General features: G+C 44.5%; 1 protein-coding gene across 6 annotated transcripts in view; it reads right to left on the bottom strand.

The window, feature by feature from the left end:
• RNF149 (ring finger protein 149) overlaps nt 1-25,358 on the bottom strand; it is a 42,303-nt gene that overhangs the window by 8,800 nt on the left and 8,145 nt on the right. For 3 of the 6 annotated variants that reach the window (XM_036355464.1, XM_036355462.1, XM_036355463.1), the window contains exons 2-6: nt 18,020-18,270; nt 15,922-15,990; nt 10,768-10,850; nt 8,246-8,342; nt 4,322-4,520 (exon numbers count right to left, since the gene is read on the bottom strand). In XM_036355464.1, the coding sequence (XP_036211357.1) occupies nt 4,322-4,520; nt 8,246-8,342; nt 10,768-10,850; nt 15,922-15,990; nt 18,020-18,270 (699 nt within the window). Of the gene's footprint in view, nt 1-4,321; nt 4,521-5,612; nt 6,625-8,245; nt 8,343-10,767; nt 10,851-15,921; nt 15,991-18,019; nt 18,271-25,358 lie in introns of those variants that run through there. The other 3 variants (XM_036355466.1, XM_036355467.1, XM_036355465.1) reach the window with 3 other exon arrangements.

Genomic DNA, 25,358 nt, shown 5'->3' with positions numbered 1-25,358 from the left:
TGGCTGCCGGCTGCCATCTTGGCTGGCAGTTAATTTGCATATCACCCTGATTAGCCAATGGGAAGGGTAGCGGTCGTACGCTAATTACCATGTTTCTCTTGTATTAGATAGGATATATAAAAACCCAGGGTCCGTAACGACTGACTGAAGGCTTGACAGAACACTCGAAGTCAGTACTGTAGTCAGTGCTGGGTCTCCACGGGCGCAGCAACCCAGCATTGACTGCTGAAGGGTCTGCAGATCAGGCCGGGAGAGAGAGGCAGGGTCTGATCCACAGCCTCCGTGGCAGCTGTTGATCAACTGTTGCCTCTTTCTTTCTCTCCGGGCTTCACCAGCAGCCGCGCCTCTCTTTCTCTTTCTCTTCAGGCCTGCGCAGGGGCTGCTGATCGGCCTCGCTTCTTCCATCAGGCCCAGAGATAGGCCCAGAGATGCTGACTGGCATAGAAACCGACCAATCAGAACCAAATTGGCTGGCAGGGGAGGGCAGTTGGGGGCGAGATCAGGCCGGCAGGGGAGGGCAGTTAGGAGTGATCAGGCAGCCAGGCAGAGGCAGTTAGGGGCGATCAGGCAGGCAGGCAGGTGAGCGGTTAGGAGCCAGTGGTCCCGAGCCAGCAGTCCCAGATTGTGAGAGGGATGTCCGACTGCTGGTTTAGGCCCGATCCCACAGGCCTCACCGGCAGTCGGACATCCCCCATGGGGTCCCCGATTGGAGAGGGTGCAGGCTGGGCTGAGGGAACCCCCCTCCATGCAGGAATTTCATGCATCAGGCCTCTAGTATATAGATAAACCCAACCCACAGAATGAAATGCACATAGTAAAACTTCATTAAGTGGAACCAAGGAAGATCAATGTGAAGGGTAGGATGCTGTAACATTAGCCTATCAAAAGAGTAAGAGGCACTGCTTGGCACAGAACCACACAAATGCTCCTGATTCATTCAAAGCACCAAGAAGCTCACTTCTACTGCAGTTACACTGTTAGTAAGCAAACAATATTTTTAAAGGGCTAGGCTTCTGTCTCTCTCTGAAGTAGTTTCCCTACAACTTTTAAAAACTTCTATTTAACTTTTGTTTTTAAATGCTGTGAAGCAATGAAGTTCTAATTAATGAATTTTACTACGTTTGTGAATTCATATTTTAGACACTGCTTTGGCATCAAAATAATATGAATTCAATACAAAAATCAGCTTTTCACTCAGAGGTCAGACTTTGTTTTCTGAGAACTGTGTCAGCTAGTTAATGGAATTAAAATCTGATTTTCCAACACTAACTTACATATTTTTTGCCTCTTTTATACCAATCTCTGCTGTTTGACTTATGCTCACGGAAATACAAAATAATTTTATCTTCTCCAAACAAAGAGCCTGGCCGGTGTGGCTCAGTGGTTGAGCATCGACCTATGAACCAGGAGGTCAAGGCTCAATTCCTGGTCAAAGGCACATGCCCTGCTTGCAGGCTCAACCTCCAGTAGGGGGCGTGCAGGAGGCAACTAGTCAATGATTCTCATCATTGATGTTTCTATCTCTCCCTCCTCCTTCCTCTCTGAAATCAATAATACCTTAATCAATAAAGAAATTAAAGATTGAAATAAAATAAAATTAAAATAAAAAATAAAAAAAGGAAATGACTCAAAATAAACCATGTGGCTTTATGAAGATAAATTATTCCATTATCATATACTTTAGGATTATTCCCTCCAACAGTATGGCCTCTACGGTGACTTCTATAGCGTGAGCTCCTAAGCTACCATGAAACCCGTTACCCTGAAGTCTCAGGATGCCCTTTTGCAAATGCTACCGAACCTTTGCAAAGTCAAATGTACTCAAACCAATAACATGATATGAAGGTCATCAAAGCAAATGAAATCAGTAAAAACTAGGACTATGCTCTAAGACTTCAGAAAACTATGCTAGTTACTATTACCTTCTGGCAGCACTTAACTAATACAATACAGACCTGGGCTAAAAGACACAGCGAGAAACTGTACATGCAAACAAATGAAACGCCGCATACTGGTACGTTACACATTATCTTGAGGACTATAGGAAAAGTTATTTTTAAATTGAAAATATACTTTAACCAAAAGAAAAACTGTCCTATCCTGACTACGTGAGTAACCCCGTATGCCCAAATGGGAGGTTCAAGGGCAGGCAGGGGTTTACGGTGTGTGAGCTGCCAGTGTGGCCCGTCTCCAGAGGCTGAAGGGCTAGTGCACCCCTTGGAAGAGGAATCCGGCAAGAAAAGTTTATGCCTTTTTCTCTCCAAATGTGGTTCAATAAAGCAGATGTCCTCAAAGCAATGGACACTTACTTCAAGCACTTACTCTGCTTACAAGTTTTATTTACACAGTAATTGTTAATGGTGGCATTTAGCGAATTCCTTGTATTTACTTACATTTTGTGTACATATTTATACTTTGAAGATAAAGAAAGTGTATAATACTAAAAATGAGAAAAAGAAATAGTCACTTAGGTCCAATTCAGGAGGCAAGTAACAGAAGGAAGATTAACTTCACCAGGTCGTTACCCTCCATGAGATCAGTGCCAGGGCTCACAGTCCTGCCAGCAGGGCCCCAATAGGAAGGAAACAGTTATCAGAGTCAACATTAACCTTAAAAAAATGCAGAAAAGGCCAGAAATTTTTAAAAAAAAAAAGAAGAAGAAGAAGAAGAAAGATGAAGGAATTTGCATTGCTTTGCAAATATCAAAACATGTTGTTCATAAATAATTGTTATTCACTAAACAATATTAGGATAATTGGTTAAACATTTGGGGGAAAATGTTAGCTCAATCTCCCCTTAAATTATGTGGAATAAAGATTTAAATGTAAAATACAAAACCACAAATATTAGATATAATTTTAAATTTTGTATCTAAGAAAAATACCTCAGAAAGTCAAAGTATACAGAAATTGGGGGAGGGGGTGATATATAATACATATGACAAAGACCAAAGTGCTTAGAATCAGTATGAAAGATTAGTTTCTCTATAGAAAAATAAGCTAAGAATGAAAGGGACAACTCATAAAAAAAAATGACTGACAAATACGAAAAGAAGGTAATCTCATGAATAATAAAAAACGCAATTCCGCCGAAACCGGTTTGGCTCAGTGGATAGAGCGTCGGACTGCGGACTGAAGGGTCCCAGGTTCGATTCCGGCCAAGGGCATGTACCTGGGTTGTGGGCACATCCCCAGTGGGAGATGTGCAAGAGGCAGCTGATCGATGTTTCTTTCTCATCGATGTTTCTAACTCTCTATCTCTCTCCCTTCCTCTCTGTAAAAAAATCAATAAAATATATTAAAAAACAACAAAAAAACGCAATTCTGCCCTGGACGGGGTGACTCAGCCGGCTCGGTGTGGTCCCATGCACTGAAAGGTTGGTTGTGCAGGAGGCAGCCAATCAATATCTTGCTCTCACGTTGATGTTTCTCTCTCTTCCCCTCCCTTCCTCTCTCTCTAAAAATCAATAAAAAAAATCTTTTTAAAAATGCAATTCACTCTATTTTATCAATCAGAATGACAGAAAACAAATTAGACAAGTGGTATGAAGCTGTTACGTACTGACAAAAGCCACACAGGGTGCGGCTTGAAGAAATTACTTGAGTAAATCCAAAATGTAAGACTATGCAGCTGTACAAAATTATGTATCTACTGATACAGAAACAGATTCAGACACTAAGAGAAAAAACAGGTTACCTAGCAGCACATAAATGACATTCTCCCCATCATTAAACACAAAAAAAACCTTTGGAAATATATTTATCAAAATGTTAAAATAGTATTTCCAGGTGTGCGATGATGGTTTTCATTTTTCCTTTAGTTTTTCTGCATTTTATGTATTTCTTCCATTTTCAGTGCCTAATGTCAGCTTGTTTTAATATTTTATTTTTTACAGAGAGGAAGGGAGAGGGATAGAGAGTAAGAAACATCCATCAGCTGCCTCCAGCACACCCCCTACTGGGGATGTGCCCACAACCCAGGTACATGCCCTTGACTGGAATCGAACCTGGGACCCTTCAGTCCGCAGGCCGACGCTCTATCCACTGAGCCAAACCGGCTAGGGCAGCCGTGGGCAAACTACGGCCCGCGGGCCGAATCCGGCCCGTTTGAAATGAATAAAACTAAAAAAAAAAAAAAAGGCCGTACCCTTTTATGTAATGATGTTTACTTTGAATTTATATTAGTTCACACAAACACTCCATCATGCTTTTGTTCTGGCCCTCCGGTCCAGTTTAAGAACCCATTGTGGCCCTCGAGTCAAAAAGTTTGCCCACCCCTGAGCTAGGGCATCAGCTTGTTTTATAATCTGCAAGCTACTCACCAAGTAAGGCTGTGCTTTCCCCTGCGTCTTCTTTAAGATGCCTGCTGCACTGCGACACGGGGTCACTGGTGGAGGGCGACGGGGAGGGGCTCCCGACACTTCTGTCTTCGTGGCGAACAGTAACACTCACACTTGCAGCCACAGCACCTCCAGGGGCTGCCTCAGCAGCGGGCTCCTCCTGGGCATCCTCAAGCTCTCCCTTGAGAGTTAGAACAAAAGGAAATGTCTTTTCTAAGTCAAACGATCAAAGCTTATTTATCATCTTTTGTTCATAATTCACACATTTATCATATTTTGTTCATAAATGTTTACTTATACACAGAATATAGCAAAAAGCACACGATATCTACTTTATTTAGCATCATCAGTGAATTACTTCTCAAAAAGCAGCTTCCCAAGATCTGGCCATTTTTATTCTAACCACCATTTCGCCTGATACAAGCAACGCCACCTTTTTTACTATTTGTGGACTAGGAAGTGAAGCTTTGTTACACACACTTTTCTGCCTTCTGGAACAGATGATGGGGGCTGGCCGCTGCCTGCTGCGGCCACTCCTGGCCTGGCCCGCTCCCGCCACGTCCCTACCTGCAGTTGTTCACAGAGCACTGGACAGGGTTCACTTAAAAACATCAGCTGTCCATTTGCCAACTCTCCCTCCTCCCATTTGCTGTTTTAAAGACAATAAAATAACAAAAATGAGGGCCAAGACTCTAGAACGGCTATTACACTGAAGTCTCACACCTGGGGGCTATCCAGAAACCTGTCTGACTGATGCCAGAGCCCAAGCTGAGCTGTGACTGGAAGAACGGCGGGTAAGTGGCTCTGACGTGAGGGTGGCGGCGGGTTTGTGAGCCTTGGCTGAGACTGCCACCCGTGCTGACAACCCTGCGCTCCCTGCCCCTACTCCGCCTGGGCTCTCAGGGCCCAGGGCCTGCTGGCCTGCAGCTCCACCCGTGTTCTCGAACCCACCTCCCGAGCACTGCGTGGCACACAGCTGCTCTCAGTAGTGAAAACCTCAGAATGTGACTCTGAGACCTCACGCCAAACCCTGCTGCCTGCCTTCCTGGCCAGACCCGCGCAGCCCATCCTTATCATTTTTCCAGGCATCTCTCTGAATACCTGCCAGTCTCAAACCCCTCATGTTCACAGCCTGCAATATACTCATCGGCCCGACAAGCCCTTTAACACCCAGCCCGGTGCCCCTCAGAGAAACTGCTCCCCGTCCCTCCCCCTGCGCTTGGCAGTGGTCCCCCCCTCCCGTTGCCCTGGGACCTCTTTGTCCTGCTGGGTCTGGGTGATGCCCTCGCCCCACCAGCCCACACAGAGTGAAGGGCTGTGTCTTATTCATCCCTATCCCCCCAGGACCCAGGTCAGGCCCAGCCCCTAACCCGCACCCCTCTGATACACGCTTGCCGAGTCAATGAGAACAGCGGTGCCGGCTGCTAACCCCAAGACCACCCGTGACCTGCGTGAGGGACAGTGGCTGCTCCCTGTGCGGACACTTCCTCGGAAACAACTAGTTACACGAGTTACAGCTGCTACATGAGAGCGTGTCGCGACTACCCAACACTGGGTGGGCAATGACCTCCAGGAAGTGGCGTACTTGTCAAAAGATTTAAAAAGTTAAAGGCAAGACAAGTTAGCAACAGGCTTGATTTAAAGTTACTACAGGCTTCAGTTCTTCAAAAAGAAAGGACGCTTCCTGGGGATACAGTCTAGCTTTCTGACACTAACATTCTAAGAAAGCAACCCAACCTTATGCAACATGAAGAATCTTGACTTTTAATATATGAATTACATTTCCAGAACCAAAACGCGTGAGGATTAAAGTCTCAATACTAATTGTCAGTGAAACCCCTTTTCTACCAATTTTTAGAAATGCAAAGCGGGTCAAAAATCACTGACTCATGAAACAAGTTACTTGAAAGGAGCTTCAGAGTGCATCGGAGGAAGGGGGGGAGGGGCCTCTGCCGGACCCCCCGGGTCCCCGCTGTCCCAGGCAGTGCAGCCTCTCGCCGGAGCACAGAGGGGATGAGCAAGTTCACTAGGAGAGCAGGGCACGACATGCTGAACAGAGGCATCGTCATTTAAAACTATGAATAAATGAATGTGAGAAATTCTAGAGAACACATTTTCCAAATTTCCAAGCAAAGGAGATTTAGTTCCCCGGAAGCTGTCCTTGGTGCTGACCCCTCTGCGCGCCTCGCTGAGGGCCGTCCAGACTCGCACTTGAGATGTGACTCACAGAAAATTATGGGGGCTCTGCAGGAGTGGTCTCTCAACCGTCTTCAGCAGACACGAAGCTACAAGATGAGAGAACACGCTGAGCAGGCCTGCAGCCTTAAGGGCCATTATGGCGTTAAGGAGCATAAATGATTATTTAAAACAAAACACCTCTCTGTAGTTCCTAACTGTACAATAAATGCTACGAGAAACTCCAAAAATTCTTATTCTCTCTGATGGATGGATATGACGGTATGAACAAACTCTAGCCAATACTGTGCCAGGGAAGCATGTGACTTCCAAGAAGCCCGTTCCCTGAGAATGCACTCTTCCTTCTCTCGCGCAGTGTGAGTGCAAGTGCTGCGTGCTCATCAGCCGTGTCCGCAGCCTCAGATAATACCCCGCTGAGGAGGCAGCAACGTACCAGAACCTGGGTAAGTAACTGACACGGGTTCTCCACACCAAACACAGACTGCCTGCCTCTACGCATCTTCACACGCGGCAGAGCAGCGTCCTGGTCGCGCACACACTGTGTGCCCGTGAGCGGCGTCTCTTTATGCAGCTGGACGAGAATCACCCCATCAGCAATGTGAGTTCCTCCTAAAATTCTGTGATCAGTGGAGAGGCTGTCTCTGTCAGGAGTATCTTGTTTGTTTATTTTGCATTTTGGAAGTTAAAATATCTTTTTATCTTATGAAATTACTTTAAATAATAGGCATTAGATTTTTGTTTATGTTACTTGAAAAATAAAAAGTTGGCAAAAAAACCCAACTCTAAAAATATGTTTAGCAAGAAGAAAAAATATGTATTTTATATTTATATTACTTCTTTCAAAGATCTTTATTTCAAAACTAATGACTGTCAAATCAAGAATATTTGGAAACATTGATTTGATTATATAAAGACTCTAAAAACAATAAAAAACAGGACAAGCTAGAAAAACCTGTTTTCTTCCCTCTATTTGCCCCCTTTTGGGTAGGACAGCAGTTGAGAGCTTGGGCCCTGGAATGGAGGAAACTTGCTTCTGAAAGCGGACTCCCCGTTAACTAGCTGTGTCCTTGGTGAGCTATTGAGCGTCTCCTAAATTTGAGTTTCTAATGAGCAAAACAGAGCTCCTGCAGTACTTACCCGAGGCCGCGAGGCCCTGACCAGTGCGCGTGCATCCGCCACAGCTGGTACCTGACTGCCCTCTCACCACGCCCAACGCCTGCTTCGGAGGAAGGTCCCACGGCCCTCTAGGGACCAGGCTGAGGGAGCAAACTCAAGGCAGAGCCCACTCCCTGACGGGACCTGACTCTGACCCGGACTCAGGAGAACTGTGGTCAGGAAGTGCGGGCTTTGGCGTCACCTGCAGGATGTGCACCTGAAGCCACAGGACGCCTGAGGCTCCTCCCACTGCCAGCCTTTCATGGTCCTTGCTTGTATGAGATTGGCCAGCACTGCACTCCGCACTGCACTATCCCAAAACACACCGCTTTAAGCAACCCCTGACTCTCTGAGGAAACAGCGTTTTCTACTACAGCCACAAATTTAGGTCATTCCCTTTTTTCTGGAGTATCTTAAGAATTCATTTTTAATGAAGAGGAAAATTTCTTCAGAGAAGGAGTCTGCAGTCCGTCCCTCTGGCCTCTGGTCAGTAATGACATCACATCCCTCAGGAAGCACGGGGCAGTGATTGAATAGAAACAAAAGGCAACAAACCCAGTATCCCAGGGCTTTGATGACATCGAGCTTACACATTGGACACGTGTGGTGATCCAAAAGCCAGGGGTCAATGCACGTTCTATGAAAAATATGCCTGAAAAAGTAAGTTGTGTTAATGTTTTACAAGCAACGTTTACATCTTATCTAGGAAACAACACATTCTAACAACTTATCTTCTCATTACAATTAAATAACATCCCATCCAGCCAGCGTGGCTCAGTGGTTGAGCGTCAACCTACGAACCAGGAGGTCAAGGTTCAATTCCCGGTCAGGGCACATGCCTGGGTTGTGGGCTCGATCCCCAGGAAGGGGCGTGCAGGATGCAGCCGATCCATGACTCTCTCTCATCATTGATGTTTCTCCCTCCCTCTCCCTTCCTCTCTGAGATCAATAAAAAAATATTTTTAAAAAATGCAATCAACTCTAGTCTATTCAGTAAGTTCTTACCTAGTCTATTTTCCATGTTAAACAGAGTCTTACAGAGAAACTCCCCGTTTACGCTACAAAAAATGTCAGTTACGTTCACATTAAGCTGGGTTGCATTTGTGTGTTTCTGAAGCGCTTTGGAAACACACGTGGCATAAGTAAACCAACAGCAAACTGACAGCATCTTCTATCTGTCTATAAAATGACTCGCATGGAAATACAGCAAAATATTAGCAAATCGTCTTTGGGTTGCAGGCTTAACAAACACTTTCTGTAACAAACACGTCACTTTCAGAATAAAATAAATCGCATGCGCATGCTTTTCTTTCACTGATTTGTCGTGGTTGGCGCTCATGCGGCGAAGGTGAGGGTTAAGGGCAGCGCTGGGTCAGGCAGGCTGGGCTCGAACATCAGCGCTGTGGCCTGGCGCTGCGCCTGGGCCCCTGTTCCGAACCTCGGCCCCTGCACCACGGCTCCCCGAGGAGCGCGCGGAGTGCGCCTGCAGCAGTGCTGGGCACCGAGACAGGAGCTGTGCACCGCACAGCCTGCTGGTGCGGTTAGAACCACCGCACTTCCACATCATCTAGTCCAGCCTCGCTTTTGACCTTTCCACCTTCAATCTGAAACTGACTCACCCAAAGGAATTATTTTTACAAAAACTTAAAAGAAACACATTGGCCACATTGGAAAATTCACTAAATAAGGCACCAGAGAAAATGGAGGAAAAAGTCAAAACCCCCAAGAATCTCAGTAAAGAGACCAGGAAATGTGTGCACGTCACATGTTTGCTTGTGGGGGTCAGGTAAAAACTCCAGCTCCACTGTCAGGATATATCTGCCGCTACACAAACAGGAAATCAGCCTTAGCTTGCTTCTCTGTGAAGACCTGTCCTAAACCAGCCTAGAGTTAAAATACTTTTCTGTTTTAGTAACTTTCTAGCCCTAGCCAGTGTGGCTCAGTGGGTAGAGCCCCGCCTGCGGACTGAAGGGTCCCGTGTCCGATTCCGATTGAGGACACATGTCTCCTGTAGGGGGTGTGCAGGAGGCAGCCAATCAATGACTCTGTCTCATCATTGATGTTTCTCTCTCTCTCCCCCTCTCCCTTTCTCTCTGAAGTCAATATATTTAAAAATATATTTAAAAATTATTTTAAATTTTCTAGAGGACATGGGCAACATATTATACTGACTCCAATTCATTAAGTACCCATCGCACCAAACCCCTACAAATGCCTATGGATTAAAGTTATACATCTTTATTCAGGAAACTTTTATTTTGTTATTCTGGTATTTATTCATTTCCTCTACAATTACTGAGAACTTAATCTACTATAAAATACTTGTATATATATTAAAATACTTTGCAAACATAAAGCATGTCATTATGTACAGGGTGGGGCAAAAGTATGATAGGTTACAGTTGTTTGTCATGGGAAATGCTTCAATAATTAATAAATAATAACAAGAATAAACTCTGTTTCTTGTACTCACACTGTAAGCCTACTTTGGCCCCACCTGTATGAACTCCTGACTTGCTTCTAATTGCTGTGAAGTATAATTAAAACTAGTCACACTTAAACATATAAATTTTGCACACCCTTTTGCTAACAAAGCAATTTTTTAAAATAGGTATCAAATATCCCATTATTAAAAAGGAAACATAACTTCCTGTTGCTAAAAAAAATCCAGCCCCTAATGTACCTGGAGTAAGGGGGGACATTTACCCATGCCACCCCCAAAGAGCCCAGGCCCAGGGTGCAGGCAACAGCAGGGCACTGCCCTCCCCTCCTCCTGCCACCCCATCCCAGCACGGGGCCAGGGCCTCGCCTGTCAGGCTGCAGCTCCCTCTCCTTCCACAGCACCCCTGAAAGAGCCAATCCATGACAAAGCCACAGCGGGGTCTCCCAGGTCTCCCCCAGACTCCTGAGCAAGCATTTCAATGCTACAGGATACAGGGAGCCATCTTTTCTAGAGGAGGCGGCGGTCACGAGGCATCGTGACAGCTAGGTGCTCACATCCTAGAGACAGGAGACTCCTGTGGGACCCGGAAGCCACGGGTCAGTTAAGTCCCGAATCAGGAAGTAAAACAACATACTTGCACGGCAGGATTCGGATCACATCCTTCACCTTGAAATTCTCAATGCACACGGCACAACTCTCAGCATCAACGTCGATTCCCTGTGAAAAGAAGAGGACTCACTAGCCGGGCCCAGCAGCCCGTCCTGGGGCAGCGCCCTGCACCCTGGGTAGCGTGCCGAGTTCCAGTTCAGTTCCTTGGGTGCGGCCTGAAACCAAACATGCCGTTCCTACTGGCATTTACTGGTGCCACTGTCAGGAGCACACTCACAGAACTTGGCTGAAAAGATAGAGTCACTGTCTGTCCAATCAGACACGAATAGCGTTTATATGCAAGGCCAGTGTTCATGGTTTTCATTTTTTAAAGTGTTCATGTTTTAAGGGCTTTAGAAATGCAAATATCTGCTCTATTATGATAAAATTAATTATCTTAGGGACATCTATAGAGAAAGAATATCCAGCAGGCTGCTTGTTTTCTGGAATCACTAGAAAGACAAACGAGAGCAGGTTCATGAGAGTTTGCTGAAGCACAGCCACAACCTGCGAAAGAGGAAAGGCAAACGGCTGCCTCTGGACAGGCCTCACCAGCGAGGAAAGAACTACAAACTGCACTGTCCCCATTTTCTCACCTACCACAGTAACCAAGGTAAAAAGAAACAAAAACTGCAGGGGGGCAGCGGCGAATGACAACGTCCCCACTTCTGAGGATCCGCGGGTCCGCCTTCCACCAGACACGCTCCTGGGTCCCTTGGGTCCACCCACCTGCCTCATCCCATCAACCAAAGCAGGTGGGGCCGGATGACCCTCTGACCCAGAAAGACCAAGGAGATGCTTATTCCCAAGCCTTTGGGATGAGGATGCAGGAATCACCAGTCAGTCAGGTAGCTCCAACTTTGGCAAGTTAATTGTATGGAATTTGGTCCAGGGGTGGGCAAACTTTTTGACTCGAGGGCCACAATGGGTTCTTAAACTGGACCAGAGGGCCGGAACAAAAGCATGGATGGAGTGTTTGTGTGAACTAATATGAATTCAAAGTAAACATCATTACATAAAAGGGTACGGTCTTTTTTTTTTTTTTTAGTTTTATTCATTTCAAACGGGCTGGATCTGGCCCGCGGGCTGTAGTTTGCCCACGGCTGGGTTAGACCGTAATTATTTTAAAATATATTTCACCATGTGTATCAGTTGTTAACAAATAAGCAGTAAAAACTGATTTTATATGTAGATAGTTATCAAAGATTGTATTAAAATGAACTTTATAGCAACACTTAAAATTGTATGTTACAACTAAAGTAAATATCACCTACTATTTATCATATGCCATGCAAGAGTGATGAAATCATTTTTAAAGTCCCTAATGATTTAAAAACTTATACATTACTGTGAATGAGTCCGCAAGAAAAGTTAGAAAACAGACACTAGCCTCCGGAACTGAACAAGATGTAGATTTAAGAAGACCCTGGCTAGGTAGCTCAGTTGGTTAGAGTGTTGTCCCAATACGCCAAGTTGTGGGTTCAATCCCCAGTCAGGGGTCAGGCACATACAAGAAGCAACCAATGAATGAATAAATAAGTGGAACAACAAACTAGTGTCGTCCCCCCCCCCGCCCTCTCTCTTTGCCGTCTAATATATATATATATGTATGTATGTATGTATGTATGTGTATGTATGTATGTAGGTGTGTGTGTGTGTGTGTATGTGTATATATATATATATATATATTAGACGCCTGGTGCACGAAATTCATGCACGGGGGTGGGGGGTTGTCCCTCAGCCCGGCCTGCACCCTCTCCAATCTGGGACCCCTCGGGGGATGTCCGACTGCCAGTTTAGGCCTGATCCCTGCACAGACATTCCTCTCGCATTCCAGGACCACTGGCTCCTAACCACTCACCTGCCTCTCTGCCTCGCCCCCAATGGCCCTCCCCTGCAGGCCTGGTTGCTCCCAACGGCCCTCCCCTGCCAGCCTGGTTGCCCCCAACTGCCCACCCCTGTGGCCTGATCTCATCCCTAACCCCCTGTCAGCGGGTTCTCGCCCCTAACTGCCTCTGCCTTGGCCCCCACTACCATGGCTTTGTCCAGAAGGAAGTCAGACGTCTGGAAGATGGCTGGGTGATCCAGTCTAATTAGCATATTACTCTTTTATTGGTATAGATTATATAGGCTAGGATTGCTTAAATGGGGGGGGAGGGGAGCCTTTTTCAGCAGGAGGAGATGCTTTTGGCAGACAAAAATATATAACCCCTATATCTGGACTGATAGCCAGCCATATGCACAATACTGACAAACCGGTTATTAAAAAATTGAACCGCTTTCTTACACCTTACACCAAACAGCTGTTGCCCTTAAAACCCCTCTTCAGCCCTCACCTTAGGTTCTGCCTTCGCAGTTCACCGAGATTAGATTCTGATTGGTCAGTTTCTATGCCAGTCAGCATCAAAAGCTCCTCCTCCTAGGCAGCCATTGGCTCCTCTGGGAAATCCAGAATGGCCCGCTGACAGCTGTCTCTCTCTCTGGGCCTGTCTCCGGGCCTGATCTGCAGCCTCTGGGGCAGCTGCGGAGCAGGCCCTGCCTCTCTCTACAGGGTGGAGGTGTAATGACCTTGTTGCACCTGCCTCGCTGCCCACCAGCCGCCAGCCTTGCTGTGATAGGAGCCTGTGGGCCATGGGGGAGGGACTGAGAGGTGCTCCATGCACTTCCTGGTGACCGTTCGTTTGGTCGTTTTGGTTGTTGCAAACACAGGCTTTTTATATATTAGATACTAGAGGCCCGGTACACGAATTTGTGCACCAGTAGGGTCCCTAGGTCTGGCTGGTGATCAGGGCTTTCTTCCCCCAGCTGCCAGCCAGGACCTTCCTTTGTTCTGCGCTGCCCCCTGGTGGTCAGTGCATGTCATAGGAAGCAGTCAAACTCCCGAAGGGGATAATTTGCATATTAGCCTTTTATTACATAGAGTGTGTGTGTGTGTATTTAAACAACATTTTTGCATACAAGTTTAAAACATAAAATTGTCAAAAAATTCATGATGGGCCACTTATGAATCCTCTTTTTTAAACCACTATTTTGACAACTTTCAAAAACCAGTCCATGGAAGTATATTTTCCAAAATGTTCTGCATAGAAACAGGACACTATCAATTTACTTATGTGCTCAAAGACTCAACTCAGTAAAATATACATATAAATCTGTCTTCTCACTTAACGGTGAGAATTCCCACCACGGAGAGTGGAAGACCTAGTGCGAGAGGCACGCGAGACCTTGTGCCTGTCAGGTCACTGGCTGCACCAAGGGTGCAGCTGTCACAGGCCTTCACCACTGGAGACTTTCTCTCCAAGGACCTTGCTTTATAAATCGGAGGCCAACCTTAACCTTTAAGATGGGAAATGTTTTTTTAACTTTTTCTGTTCAGTACATCTGTAAGGCACCTTGCACAAACTATTAAAACTCAACTGCTACGCCAATGTGAAGGCTTTAGGGAAGGGATGGCAGTGAACAATACAATTCCAGGAGTCCTATATAATAAAAGCCTAATATGCTAAGTGTCTAGTCATCCATTCAACCAATCAAAGCATAATATGCTAATGATATGCTAAGGCCACTCAACCACTCGCTATGACGTAAACTGACCACCAGGGGGGCAGACAGTCGACCGGTTGACCAGTCCTTATGGCATGCACTGATGCAGGAGCTGCCCCCTGGTGGTCAGTGCACTCACATAGGGGGCGCGCCGCTCAGCAGAGCCAGGCTCACGGCTGGCGAGCACAGCAGCGGTGGCAGGAGCCTCTCCCACATCGCGGCAGTGCTAAGGATGTCTGATTGGTGGCTTAAGCCCACTCCCACCTAAGCCGTCAGTCGGACATCTTCCAAGGGCTCCCAGACTGCGAGAGGGTTCAGGCTGGACTGAGGGACCCCCTCCGAGTGCACGAATTTTGTGCACCGGGCCTCTAGTATCTTAATATGAAAGACATCACATAAACCACTAATATCAGATTCCAAAGTTTTCAGACCAAAGGTCTGTAATTTAATGTGTTATTTCTGTTTTGATTCTTTAAGTAGGTCCAAGGAAGAAATAAATACAAGTACAGTTTGTTTTTTAAGGAGAGACTAGAGGGTGAAATAGATTAAGTCTCAACTTAGTGAGATAAAACAGAGATCAAAACTGAACAAACCTACAGCTGTCAACATAGTTATCAACATTTCATGGCACAAAAAATGGACTATTAAAAGAATGAACACTGCTATGTTAGCAAATGTTTTCCTTTTAAGGAATCTACCCTCCAAAATTTCAGGTTCTAGATCCAGGATCTGTCCTATTCTAAAAATGGTTCAACTCTAGTATGATTTTGTCCTGAGTTGGCCATATAAAAATGTTCCTTTTGTAAAAGAGTACTTTTTTAAAAAATATATATATTTTATTGATTTTTTACAGAGAGGAAGGGAGAGGGATAGTTAGAAACATCGATGAGAGAGAAACATCGATCAGTTGCCTCCTGAACACTCCCTACTGGGGAAGTGCCCGCAACCAAGGCACATGCCCTTGACCGGAATCGAACCCGGGACCCTTCAGTCCGCAGGCCGACGCTCCATCCACCGAGCCAAAGTGGTCAGGGCTAAAAGAGTACTTTTAAAAATATCTTTTCTCCCCTCCTTCACATATCCAAGGAATTTGAGAGAATAAACAGTCTCAGATTCAAAAAAGATGAATTTAAATTTCCAAGGGTCTGTGGTAGAGACTTTAGCTTCTCTATCTTCTTTAGCGTCACCTAAGACTGACCACCAGGGAGAGGCTTTGCGATGATGGACATACTAACACTGTCCAGGGTAGTAGCTATCAGCCACTGTGGCTAATTGGAGCATTGGAATGTAGCTAGTGTGGTGAAAGAACTGAATTTTAGGTTTAATTTAATTCATTTAAATTCAAGTACCTGTGTATGGCTAGTGGCTACCGTAGGTCTGAAAAGCTCATCACATATGCAACCGAATTATTTCTGACAACCTTGCTCTAAAATGAACACATATAAAATGAGTTAGTATTCACTCAACTAGTTAAAACTTCATGTGTTCTACACTGTGAATATAGCAGACTGGAAAGGCTTACTTAGACACACAGACAGTCGTATAGTCTAGTCTAAACCAAAAACAAAACAGAAAACACAAACCACAAAAATATTACCTTTTCTCCATGCTTTATAGTATGAAGCGGAAGTTGGCCAATAACTTTCTTGGTTTCTTTTCTATGGCTCTTAGGTAGAAAAAAAAATTGTTATTATTATTGAAAATTTGTGTAAAATCATTATTTTAAAAAATTCATAAAATGTTAGGAAGCTTACAGAAGAAATTCATTTACAAAGCAAAGTTAAATGACTATAATGAAATAACTTTAAAATTACCATTTGTCTAAATGTACAGAATAAGCACATATAACTTGAACTATTTGATCAAAATACTTATTTTCACTTAGCATAATACCCTCCAGATCCAGCTATGCTGTCACATTATGAGTCAGTCACAGAAAGACAAATACCATATGATTTTCTTATATGTGGAATCTAAAGAACAATACAAGCAAACAAACAATACAGAAACAGACTCACAGTTACAGAGAACAGACCGATGGCTGCCGGATGGAAGGGGAATTGGGGGACTGGGTGAAAAAGGTGACAGGATTGAGAAGTACAGACTGGTAGTTACAGACTAGTCATTGGGATGCAAAGTGTAGCACAGGAAATATAGTTAATGAGTGACCTGGTGCACAGGTTCGTGAACATTGAAAGGAAATTAATTAGAAGGTAGCCAGTGGGGCGGGACTGGGCCAGACACGCCCTGGAGCCAACATCCCATGGCCTCTCCCCGGCTGGCCGCACCTGGGGTGGTCCCGTGGCTCTAAGGGCCTCTGCGGAGTGAGTGGGGTCCCTCGGTCTGGCCTGCGGGGATCAGGCCGAAACCGGCTCTCCAACATCCCCCGAGGGATCCCGGAGTGCGCGAGGACACTCTACAAAATTGCTGTCATACAGGGTGTGAAACACAAATGCAAGTGTGCAGTTAACCAGATTCGGGCCGACAGTGCCCCAACAACAACATAACACACAGCCGAAGGTGGAATCACGTGGCACCCCAAGGAATCGGGCTCCCTCCTCTCTGGTTTCGGGGTGCATCACCTGAGAACCGCTGCTGCCAAGTCACTGCAGCTCGGCAGCTCCTGCGTTGAGCATCTGCCCCGGGTGGTCAGTGCACATCATAGCTACTGGTCGACAGACACTTAGCATATTAGCCTTTTATATATATAGATAGCTATGAATGGTGCCAGGTGGGTGCTGGAAATACAGGGGGGTCCACTTTGTAAAGTATATGTTTGTCTAAGCTGTACAAAACAATACTGAATGTAAACTGCAATGGGGGGGAGGGGTACTATTTTCAATTCCATGCCTAACAAGAACCCAATTCCAATTCTTATCTATAATAATAAAAGGGTAACATGCTAGACGTCATTCTGGATGTCCTTCCTGATGAAGCCATGGCCGGAGGGAAGCCAGCCCAGGTCCTGGGTGCCTGCGGGCGGCCCAAGGGAAGCCAGACCGGGTCCTGGGTGCCTGCCAGTGGCTCAAGAGAAGCCAGCCCGGGTCCGGGTGCCAGAGGGAAGCCAATGCTGGCAGCCGGGGGAAGGAAGGCCTACTCTTGCACGAATTTTCGTGCGTCGGGCCTCTAGTGTTTAAATATTGGCAATAAAGTAGTAAGCTAAGGATGGGGCTACCAACTATTAACTTCCCTAATAGGAAAGGGGCTTCCTAGCCAACAGGTAGAAGATGACTTAGAAATGACCCTCTAATGCCTACAGGTCAGGAAGGGCGACTTTTCCGGACGACAGAGACCAGAGGCCAGAGTGTGAAAGTCAGTGTTGGAGCTCTGGCTCTGCAGCTGCTCCACAGAAGACAGGGAAGCCCTTCTGCTCTTCCTCAGCACAGGGCCCAGAGTTCTCCTGTTAAACAGAACCAGGTCCCCTCTACCTCACGCCCCTTTGTCATTCCATTATGTTCGCAAAACATGCAAAAAGTGACCTGCATTTAAAGATATCTGATTCCCCACAGAACAGGAAATTTAATATGTTTTAATTTAAAAGTTATTTGCAGAAAAACCATCATATTAATACCTAACTATTATGAGTGAAAATGAAATTAAGCATAGGGTCCAATACAACTTCAAACAATACATATGGAAAATATCTACAAACTATCTTTTAAAAAGCAAAATTAAAAAGAATCATCCATAATTACCTGGCTTCCAAACTGTGAGCCAGTATAAAGGAAACGCTGTATATAGTAAAATATCAGCCACGCTAATGAGATGATCATCATGGTGATGAAGGCGATGGCCACAAACACCACTGACTGGCCACTGATGAACTCCTGGACATGGCGGGTCCCAACCCCTATGGTCATTTTGACTTGAATTTCTTTTTGTACCAGATCCAAAATTTCTTTTCCTTTCGAGTAGCTAACCATAATGACCACTATATTTCCCGTTCCTGTAAGAAAGAACAAAGAAATCAACATAGAGAATGCAAAATAAGATAAAAAGTTAAGAGAAACTTAAGAATACTATGACTCATCCATGCATATACATCCAAAAACTTTGATAAAATGGGTAATTTTTAAGGAAAACATAGTGGTCCCAAAAGAAAACAGGCTGACTACATGGGAAGTAGAATAAATCAGTAAGAACTGCCTCCCCAAAGAACAAGAGCCCCACTCCGGTTCATGGATGAATTCTGCCACCAAACCTCTTAAGGGTGAGCAACACCAATGACATTTAAATTGTTCCACAGCAGATTTAAAAAATACATTTTAAAATTAGTTCTATGACAATAGAACCAAACTTGGTAATAAAAAACAAGTAAAAGAACCACACAGCCCAATTTCATGTATGAATACTACTACCTCATTCCTAAAGCATGTGCACTAAACTCAGGGAGGCAAGCTGAGAATGTCTCCTGTGATCACTACTATTTAACACTAGAGGCCCGTTGCACGAAATTCGTGCATGGGGGGTTGGGGGGGGGGGTCCCTTAGCCTGGCCTGAACCCTCTCACAATCTGGTACCCCTCGGAAAATGTCCAACTGCCAGTTACCGGCAGTCAGATATCCCTCTCACAATCCGGGACCACTGGCTCCTAACCACTCGCCTGCCTGCCTGATCGCCCCTAACCGCCTCTGCCTCAGCCCCCGCCACCACGGCTTCGTTCGGAAAGACATCTGGAATGATGTCCGGAAGGTCGTTCGGCTGCCTGGTCTAATTAGCATATTACGCTTTTATTATTATAGATTGCTCTGACAGACAATGAACAGACAGTAAGACAAGAAAGTAAGAGACACAGTGAAGGAGTGAAATAATCAAGTTCATGAACATCTCTATAAGTTAATGCAAGAACAATAAAATGTCACTTAAGGGAAAAATAATCAAGAATGATAAGGCAAACTTTTAAACAGTGTTTTACAAGTCTTTATATTTAAAGTTATTAAAATAGTGTGATAGTAACATAAGAGATGACAAGAATGGGGCAGAATAAAAACCCCAGAATTTAGACCACAAAACATGAAAGAATTTAGGAAATGATAAAAGTGGAATTTCAGCCCTAGCTGGTTTGGCTCAGTGGATAGAGCATCGGCCTGTGGACTGAAGTGTTCCTGGTTTGATTCCAGTCAAGGGCACAGGCCCGGGGTTGCGGGCTCGATCCCCAGTGTGGGGTGTGCAGGAAGCAGCCGATCAATGATTCTCTCTGATCATTGATGTTTTATCTCTCTTTCCCTCTCTCTTAAAAAAAATAAAAATAAAAAAAGTGGAATTTCAAATCGATGGGCTAAAATGTATGTTATTATTATTATTTTTTAAGTATGGGGGCAATTGGGTATCATCTGAAGAAAAAAAGCTATTATCCCTTCCTCACAATTTAGGCCAAAAGAAATTCTAAAGATTTAGAAGCAAAGATTTAAATATATTTAAACAGTAAACATAAAAGAGGTAGAAGAAACATGGGAATTTAAATATATATAATATTGAAGAAAAACCTTTCCAAGTATGAAAAACCACGTCAAATTTTCTTAAAAGGAAAAAAAAAAGGATTTGACTAACCATATATAACAATGAAAAACTTCTACATGTCTAAAGAGCGAAACCAAGGAATCAAGATTAAAAGAGAAAATGGGCAACTGTGGAGACATGCATGAAACATAACAAAAACAAAACTAACTGCCTACAAGAAAAAGAACAACAGAGAAACAAGGGAAATGAAGTCAGTGTGCAGAAAGGAAAATACAAATGGGTTTTATTTTTTAAAATAGCAGCTTTAGCAAGATACAATTCACATGCCATAAAATTCACCCTTTTTAATGGGTCCGGTCCCGTGATTTTAAGTATATTTACAAAAGTATGAAAGCATCACTGTCTAATTCCATAACATTTTCATCACCTCAAAAAGAAACTGTACAGTTTCTCTCCAGTAAGTGGATTTTAGACATATGAAAAGTTGTGGAAGAGATAGAAACATTTTACCTGTAGCACTGCCAAAAATAAACTTGTGCAATACACTGTACTGACAAGAGTGCGCACCAATTCGCACCCTTACACACTGAGGGTTAGTGAATTATTACAATCTGGGGTGGAGGCCAATGGGTATCAACACGTTTTTAAAACACGTCTCTTGACCCATTGATTTCACACCCAAGAACTTAATGGCACAGATGTACATACATATGCACACGTGAGGCTATCTACAAAGATACTGATTGCCAATGTCTTCTGTTTTTGCTATCACAATCTAAACACCCATCAGTAAGAAAGCAGCTATATAAAACATATAATAACAGTATATGTACACAGATGGAGGCAGCAGCTCCGTCAACACTGATAGTACTCAAGCTACACAGATGAGAAAAGATGCATCATGTAAAACTGTGTGGACCAGAGACCTACATGGCCGTGTCAGTCTAGACCGCGGACCACTGGTGGTCTGTGACGTCCAAAAGGTTGGCGACCGCTGGTCTAGACCACCTCTGGAAGGTGGCCCCAGAGACTGCGGCCTACTGCCTCTATGAGAGGAGTTGGCATAGGAAAAATTCTGTACTGTGTGCACATATTACTACTCAAAAATTAATTTAAAAATCCATATATAATGTTCTCTGGCATTACACTAAAACCACACTGTAACACCATTTTATCTTAAGAGAGAAATTTAATCTGTTGCCAATCCACTGTGACCCTCGCCATGGGATTTAGTTACTGAAACACCAGAAGGGCACCCTTCTAAGTGGCTCTGTCTGGAAGCTGATCCTGTGACATGGGCCTAAAGCATCACTTCGAAAGAACTGACGTTGTCTCAGCACTCCCACAACCACCGCGCATTTCCAGCCTCAGGAAAAGAAACATCTGGTCGCTAGGAAAGAAAAGTATAGAAACAACTATGATAGCTCTACCACTTGTAATCACAAGGCACTTCACAAGCAGAAAGCCTTTATATAAAGCTCCTTTCTGTGGAAGTTTTCAGGGACATACTAATGTAGGAAGACCATATAAGGAACCTGTCTAGGTTCATAACCTTCACACAGAAAACAAAACTGTCTGCCATGCTGACAGCCACACCACACCTGGCACCGCTGCGGCGCTTCGTGAAACAGTGCAGAGACGCACTCCGGAGCACTGCCACGCTCACAGCTCACGGAAGCGGAGAGAGGCCACGCGATCATCTTACAGAGGAGGGCTCGGAAACCTCGAGAGCTGCTCAGTGTTGTTCAGCACCCAGAAAAGCTGGTTCTGGAAAAATCAGCACCTATACCGTCATGGGGGACACAGGCTTCCGAGCCACAGCCTGGGTTCAACCTCATTCTGCTACTGCTGTCCGGGTCAGGCGCATCCATCTTCTCTGAGAAGATGTCTTCAGCTACAAAACGGAGAGAGGATTTTTCTATTTTGAACTGTCACTTGTTTAATAAGGAAGTGGAAAACAGAGCTGCAGAAATGAGGTGCTCATTTTATCTGGGGTGACAGGCATTTCAGTTACATTGTGGAGGACAGGAAAGGTTACCAAGCAAAGGAAATTGTGAAACCATCCAGGCTGTGAAACCATCATAAAAACGTATTTGGGATGGTAACTGGTCCAGTTTGGTTAGTGACTGAAGGTGTTAATCTCATTACCCCTAGTGCCTCACATAGAAAATGTTTAGTAAATGTTTATTGAATAAACAAACGAATGAATGAGAGGTGAAAAGGAACTGAGAGGAGAGAGGTTCTTCAACACCTACATTCAAGTGGGGGAGGGGGAAGCAACTCACACTCATCATGAGGAGGGTCCCCTGAACTGAAAACACTTGTCAAGCAACCTGAAATTTTCACCCAGGGAATTAATCTTAGTTTAGCGAGTTAAAAGAAATAACTTAAAAAGCATTCTGTGCTTAGGATGAAGGCTAACCCACTTGCTGTGTATTCTGTAATTACATCAGCAAGACTACTTCCGAGAACTACTTTAAATTAATAAAACTCAGAATGAAGACTCATTCTGTCCTGTGATTTGCTTTTCTGGGACATTTTTGGGATGAAGGAGGCAGGGCAGTTGAGTAAAATGCACTAGCTGGGTCGGTGCAGGCCCTGCCCTTCTCCCGAAGCATCTCTCCCTCCCAAGGGGCCTCAGTGGCATATGACAGCACATCACAACTGACCCCCAAACTAAGGCACACCCACCTAAAGACTTGGGACAGGTGAGAAAAAGCCCTTAGAATTATTTTTCTTCCTTAGACCTTACCATTGCTACCGGTCACATTTGACTAAGAAAGTCATCTGTGCAACCCTCCACGCCCCCCTCCCCCCAAAAAACTATACACATCAACATCAGACAGGAGAACTTGAGGCAGTTTGCTTTATTTTTGTCTTACACTTTAGCACAAGTTTTTTGCACATAGTACACAATCAAAAACCTACTTGGAAATAATAATAAATACCACATAAAGTATTCTTTAGCAGGCCAAATTATCCATAAAACTCTTCTATGCCCAAAATAAAATTGGATGTATTGCCATTTCCTTTCAAATTTCTGTGTTCTTACTACCACCTTGTCAAAAATTTAAAAAATTTTAAAAAGAAAAAAAAAAATCTGGTTTGCAGTCAATAGCTTCAAAATTCTAGAGGGTTACCTTCGAGTCTAGCGTACCATTTCTCCTCCCAAGGAAACTGCTTAAAGTAGATCTTAACATTCTGTTGAAAGAGATGGGAACTACTGAAATATTTAAAGTAGTAGATCAGATTTCTGTTCTAGAAAACTAATCCAGGCAGCAAGAAATACATTTTAAAGCTCTACCAAGAAAACCCCATGAACTTTCAGGTTTTCTTTTTACAAAAACTTAAAACTTCCATACCCTCTCCACCTTTTCCCCTTAACCTGGAGACTTCAGGTTAAGTAAGGTTCAGCATCAGCTCAACCTAAGGGTTTTCAGCACCATCCACCCTTTGAGTATGCAATGCGTCAAAGCCTCTTAGATATGCTTCTTTTTATGTACCTACTATAATTACTTTATAGGTCTCTTTCCAGTACTACCTGTTCTTATTTATTAGTTTGTAGCCCAGCATCAAACAGTGATGATCCAGAGAAGGGTTTCTGAATGAATCAATCTGAAAAAATGGCTTATCTTCTGGTATTATAGTTGAAACGACCCAATAAGGGGAAATAGTACACTAAATATAAATATAAATGTAAATGTCTCCGAAATTTGAAGTTATTTTACACTTTTATGGTTGGCTCAGAGTGTAGAGGACCCCAAAACAAATGCAATTCTCTTCCTGGAATGTTAAAGTATGTTTTGATAATTTGGCTTGCTTAAAAATATTTTGTATTTGTTGAATATATTACTTAACAATCTTATTGAGAACTCTGTTATTTTCCTAAATGCATTACTTTATTTCAGTCATTCAGCCTTTCGCCACCCTTACCTCACACCACACATCCCCAGAGACACTTTCTCTATCATCTTAACTTGTCCTTCAAAGCTCAATCTTTCTAGGAACTGTCCTAGTTAATTTCACCTTCTATGAAGCTGCCAGCTGCCATTTCTGTCTTCTTATTGCCCCAAAATACGTACTAAACTCAAAGCTAAATTTTTAGATCATTTGTGGGAGTTAGCATTAAAGATCATCAAGACTTTGTCAATCTAAGCTGAGACAATATTTGAATCTTCCCAAAATCACAACAAAATTACAACAAAACTGCAGAACCACCATCATTCAGAGCCACCTGAAATCTAGCTGATCAGAATTCCTACAACTAAGGATTTAAAGAAGCAGCCACATCAGTACTGGTAGGAAGGGAAGAGATGCAGAATGAAAGGGGCTGGTACCACACCATGTGTGGCTGTTAAAATCAGGAGGGATAGCTCAGGTGCAGCAGTGCCCCCCCACCCTCCACAGATGAGGTGTCCCAGCCCCACACTAGGTCCCTCTTGCCCAAGGTTCCAATGCCAAGAAGAGAAGTTCAAAAACTTCTGGCTGTAAAAACCAGCAGCGATTGTGGCTAAGTGAGACAGAGGCTGCTGGAGTCCCAGGCAGTTCCTCTTAAAGGGCCAGCACACAGACTTACTAGGACTCACTCCCTCTGAGCTCCAGCGCTGGGGCAGCAGCTCAAAAGGTATCAGGGAAATACAGGGAGAAACTAAATTGTCCAGCGTCAGAGTGAAAGCTGGAGGGGCAGCTTTCTTACAGACAGAAATGCTGGCAGAGGCCATTGTTTCTTTGATGAGCTTTCCCCCCAACAGAGCTGGCAGGTGGGCACCATAATTGAGCCTCCATCAACTTAGCTAACACTATTGCCCCACCATGGTGATTCCCTGAAGCCCCGCCCCATCCAACTTGTGGGTCCACCCAATCTATTTTCATTGGCTTTTCCAAACGAATGGCCTGTCTTGGCTCATGCTTTCTTAAAATCTCTCAAACAAGCAGCATTTGGCCTTGGCGTGCCTCATACCTCTCACTAAATTTCCCCAGACCTGGCAATAGTGGCAGCTGGCCTTTGTTTGTAGCTTGGCCTCTCCTGGGCACCTCCAAGTCCAGCACAAGTAGCAGCCATCTTCAGACTGCTTTGCAGGTCCTGATGGGTGGCTCTAAGCAGGGCAAAGGTGGCGGCTGACCTTGGCCTGCAACTTGTGGGAGGTCCGAGATTCAGACCACATTGAAGTACCACCCAACCACCTCCACAAGCACCACACTGTAGGAGCAGACTTAGCGGGCATGAGAGCCCTGCTGAAGTAAGTCCTACTTTGTGGGGCCAGCTCCTGCACAGCTGATCCTCCATGGTGGTCACAGGCAGTCCTGGTAGCCAACTGGCCTGGGAGTAAATCACTCCCATTGACATGCCAAGAGCAATCAAAGCTCAACTACAACAGGAAGATGTACACAGCCCACATGGGGGAGCACCTAGAGTGCCCAGCTTGGGTGATTGGGGAGACTGTGACACTGGACTCTACTACTGGACACCTACTACATAAGACCACTCTATCAAGCACAGGAGACACAGCAGCTCTCTCTACCTAATACATAGATACAAACAGGGAGGCTGCCAAAATGAGGATACAAAGAAAC

Source organism: Myotis myotis, unplaced genomic scaffold (genome assembly GCF_014108235.1).
Source record: "Myotis myotis isolate mMyoMyo1 unplaced genomic scaffold, mMyoMyo1.p scaffold_m19_p_22, whole genome shotgun sequence".
Classification (NCBI taxonomy): Eukaryota; Metazoa; Chordata; class Mammalia; order Chiroptera; family Vespertilionidae; genus Myotis; species Myotis myotis.
Note: the sequence above shows the minus strand (reverse complement) of the source record. Positions and strands in the feature narration are given on the sequence as shown.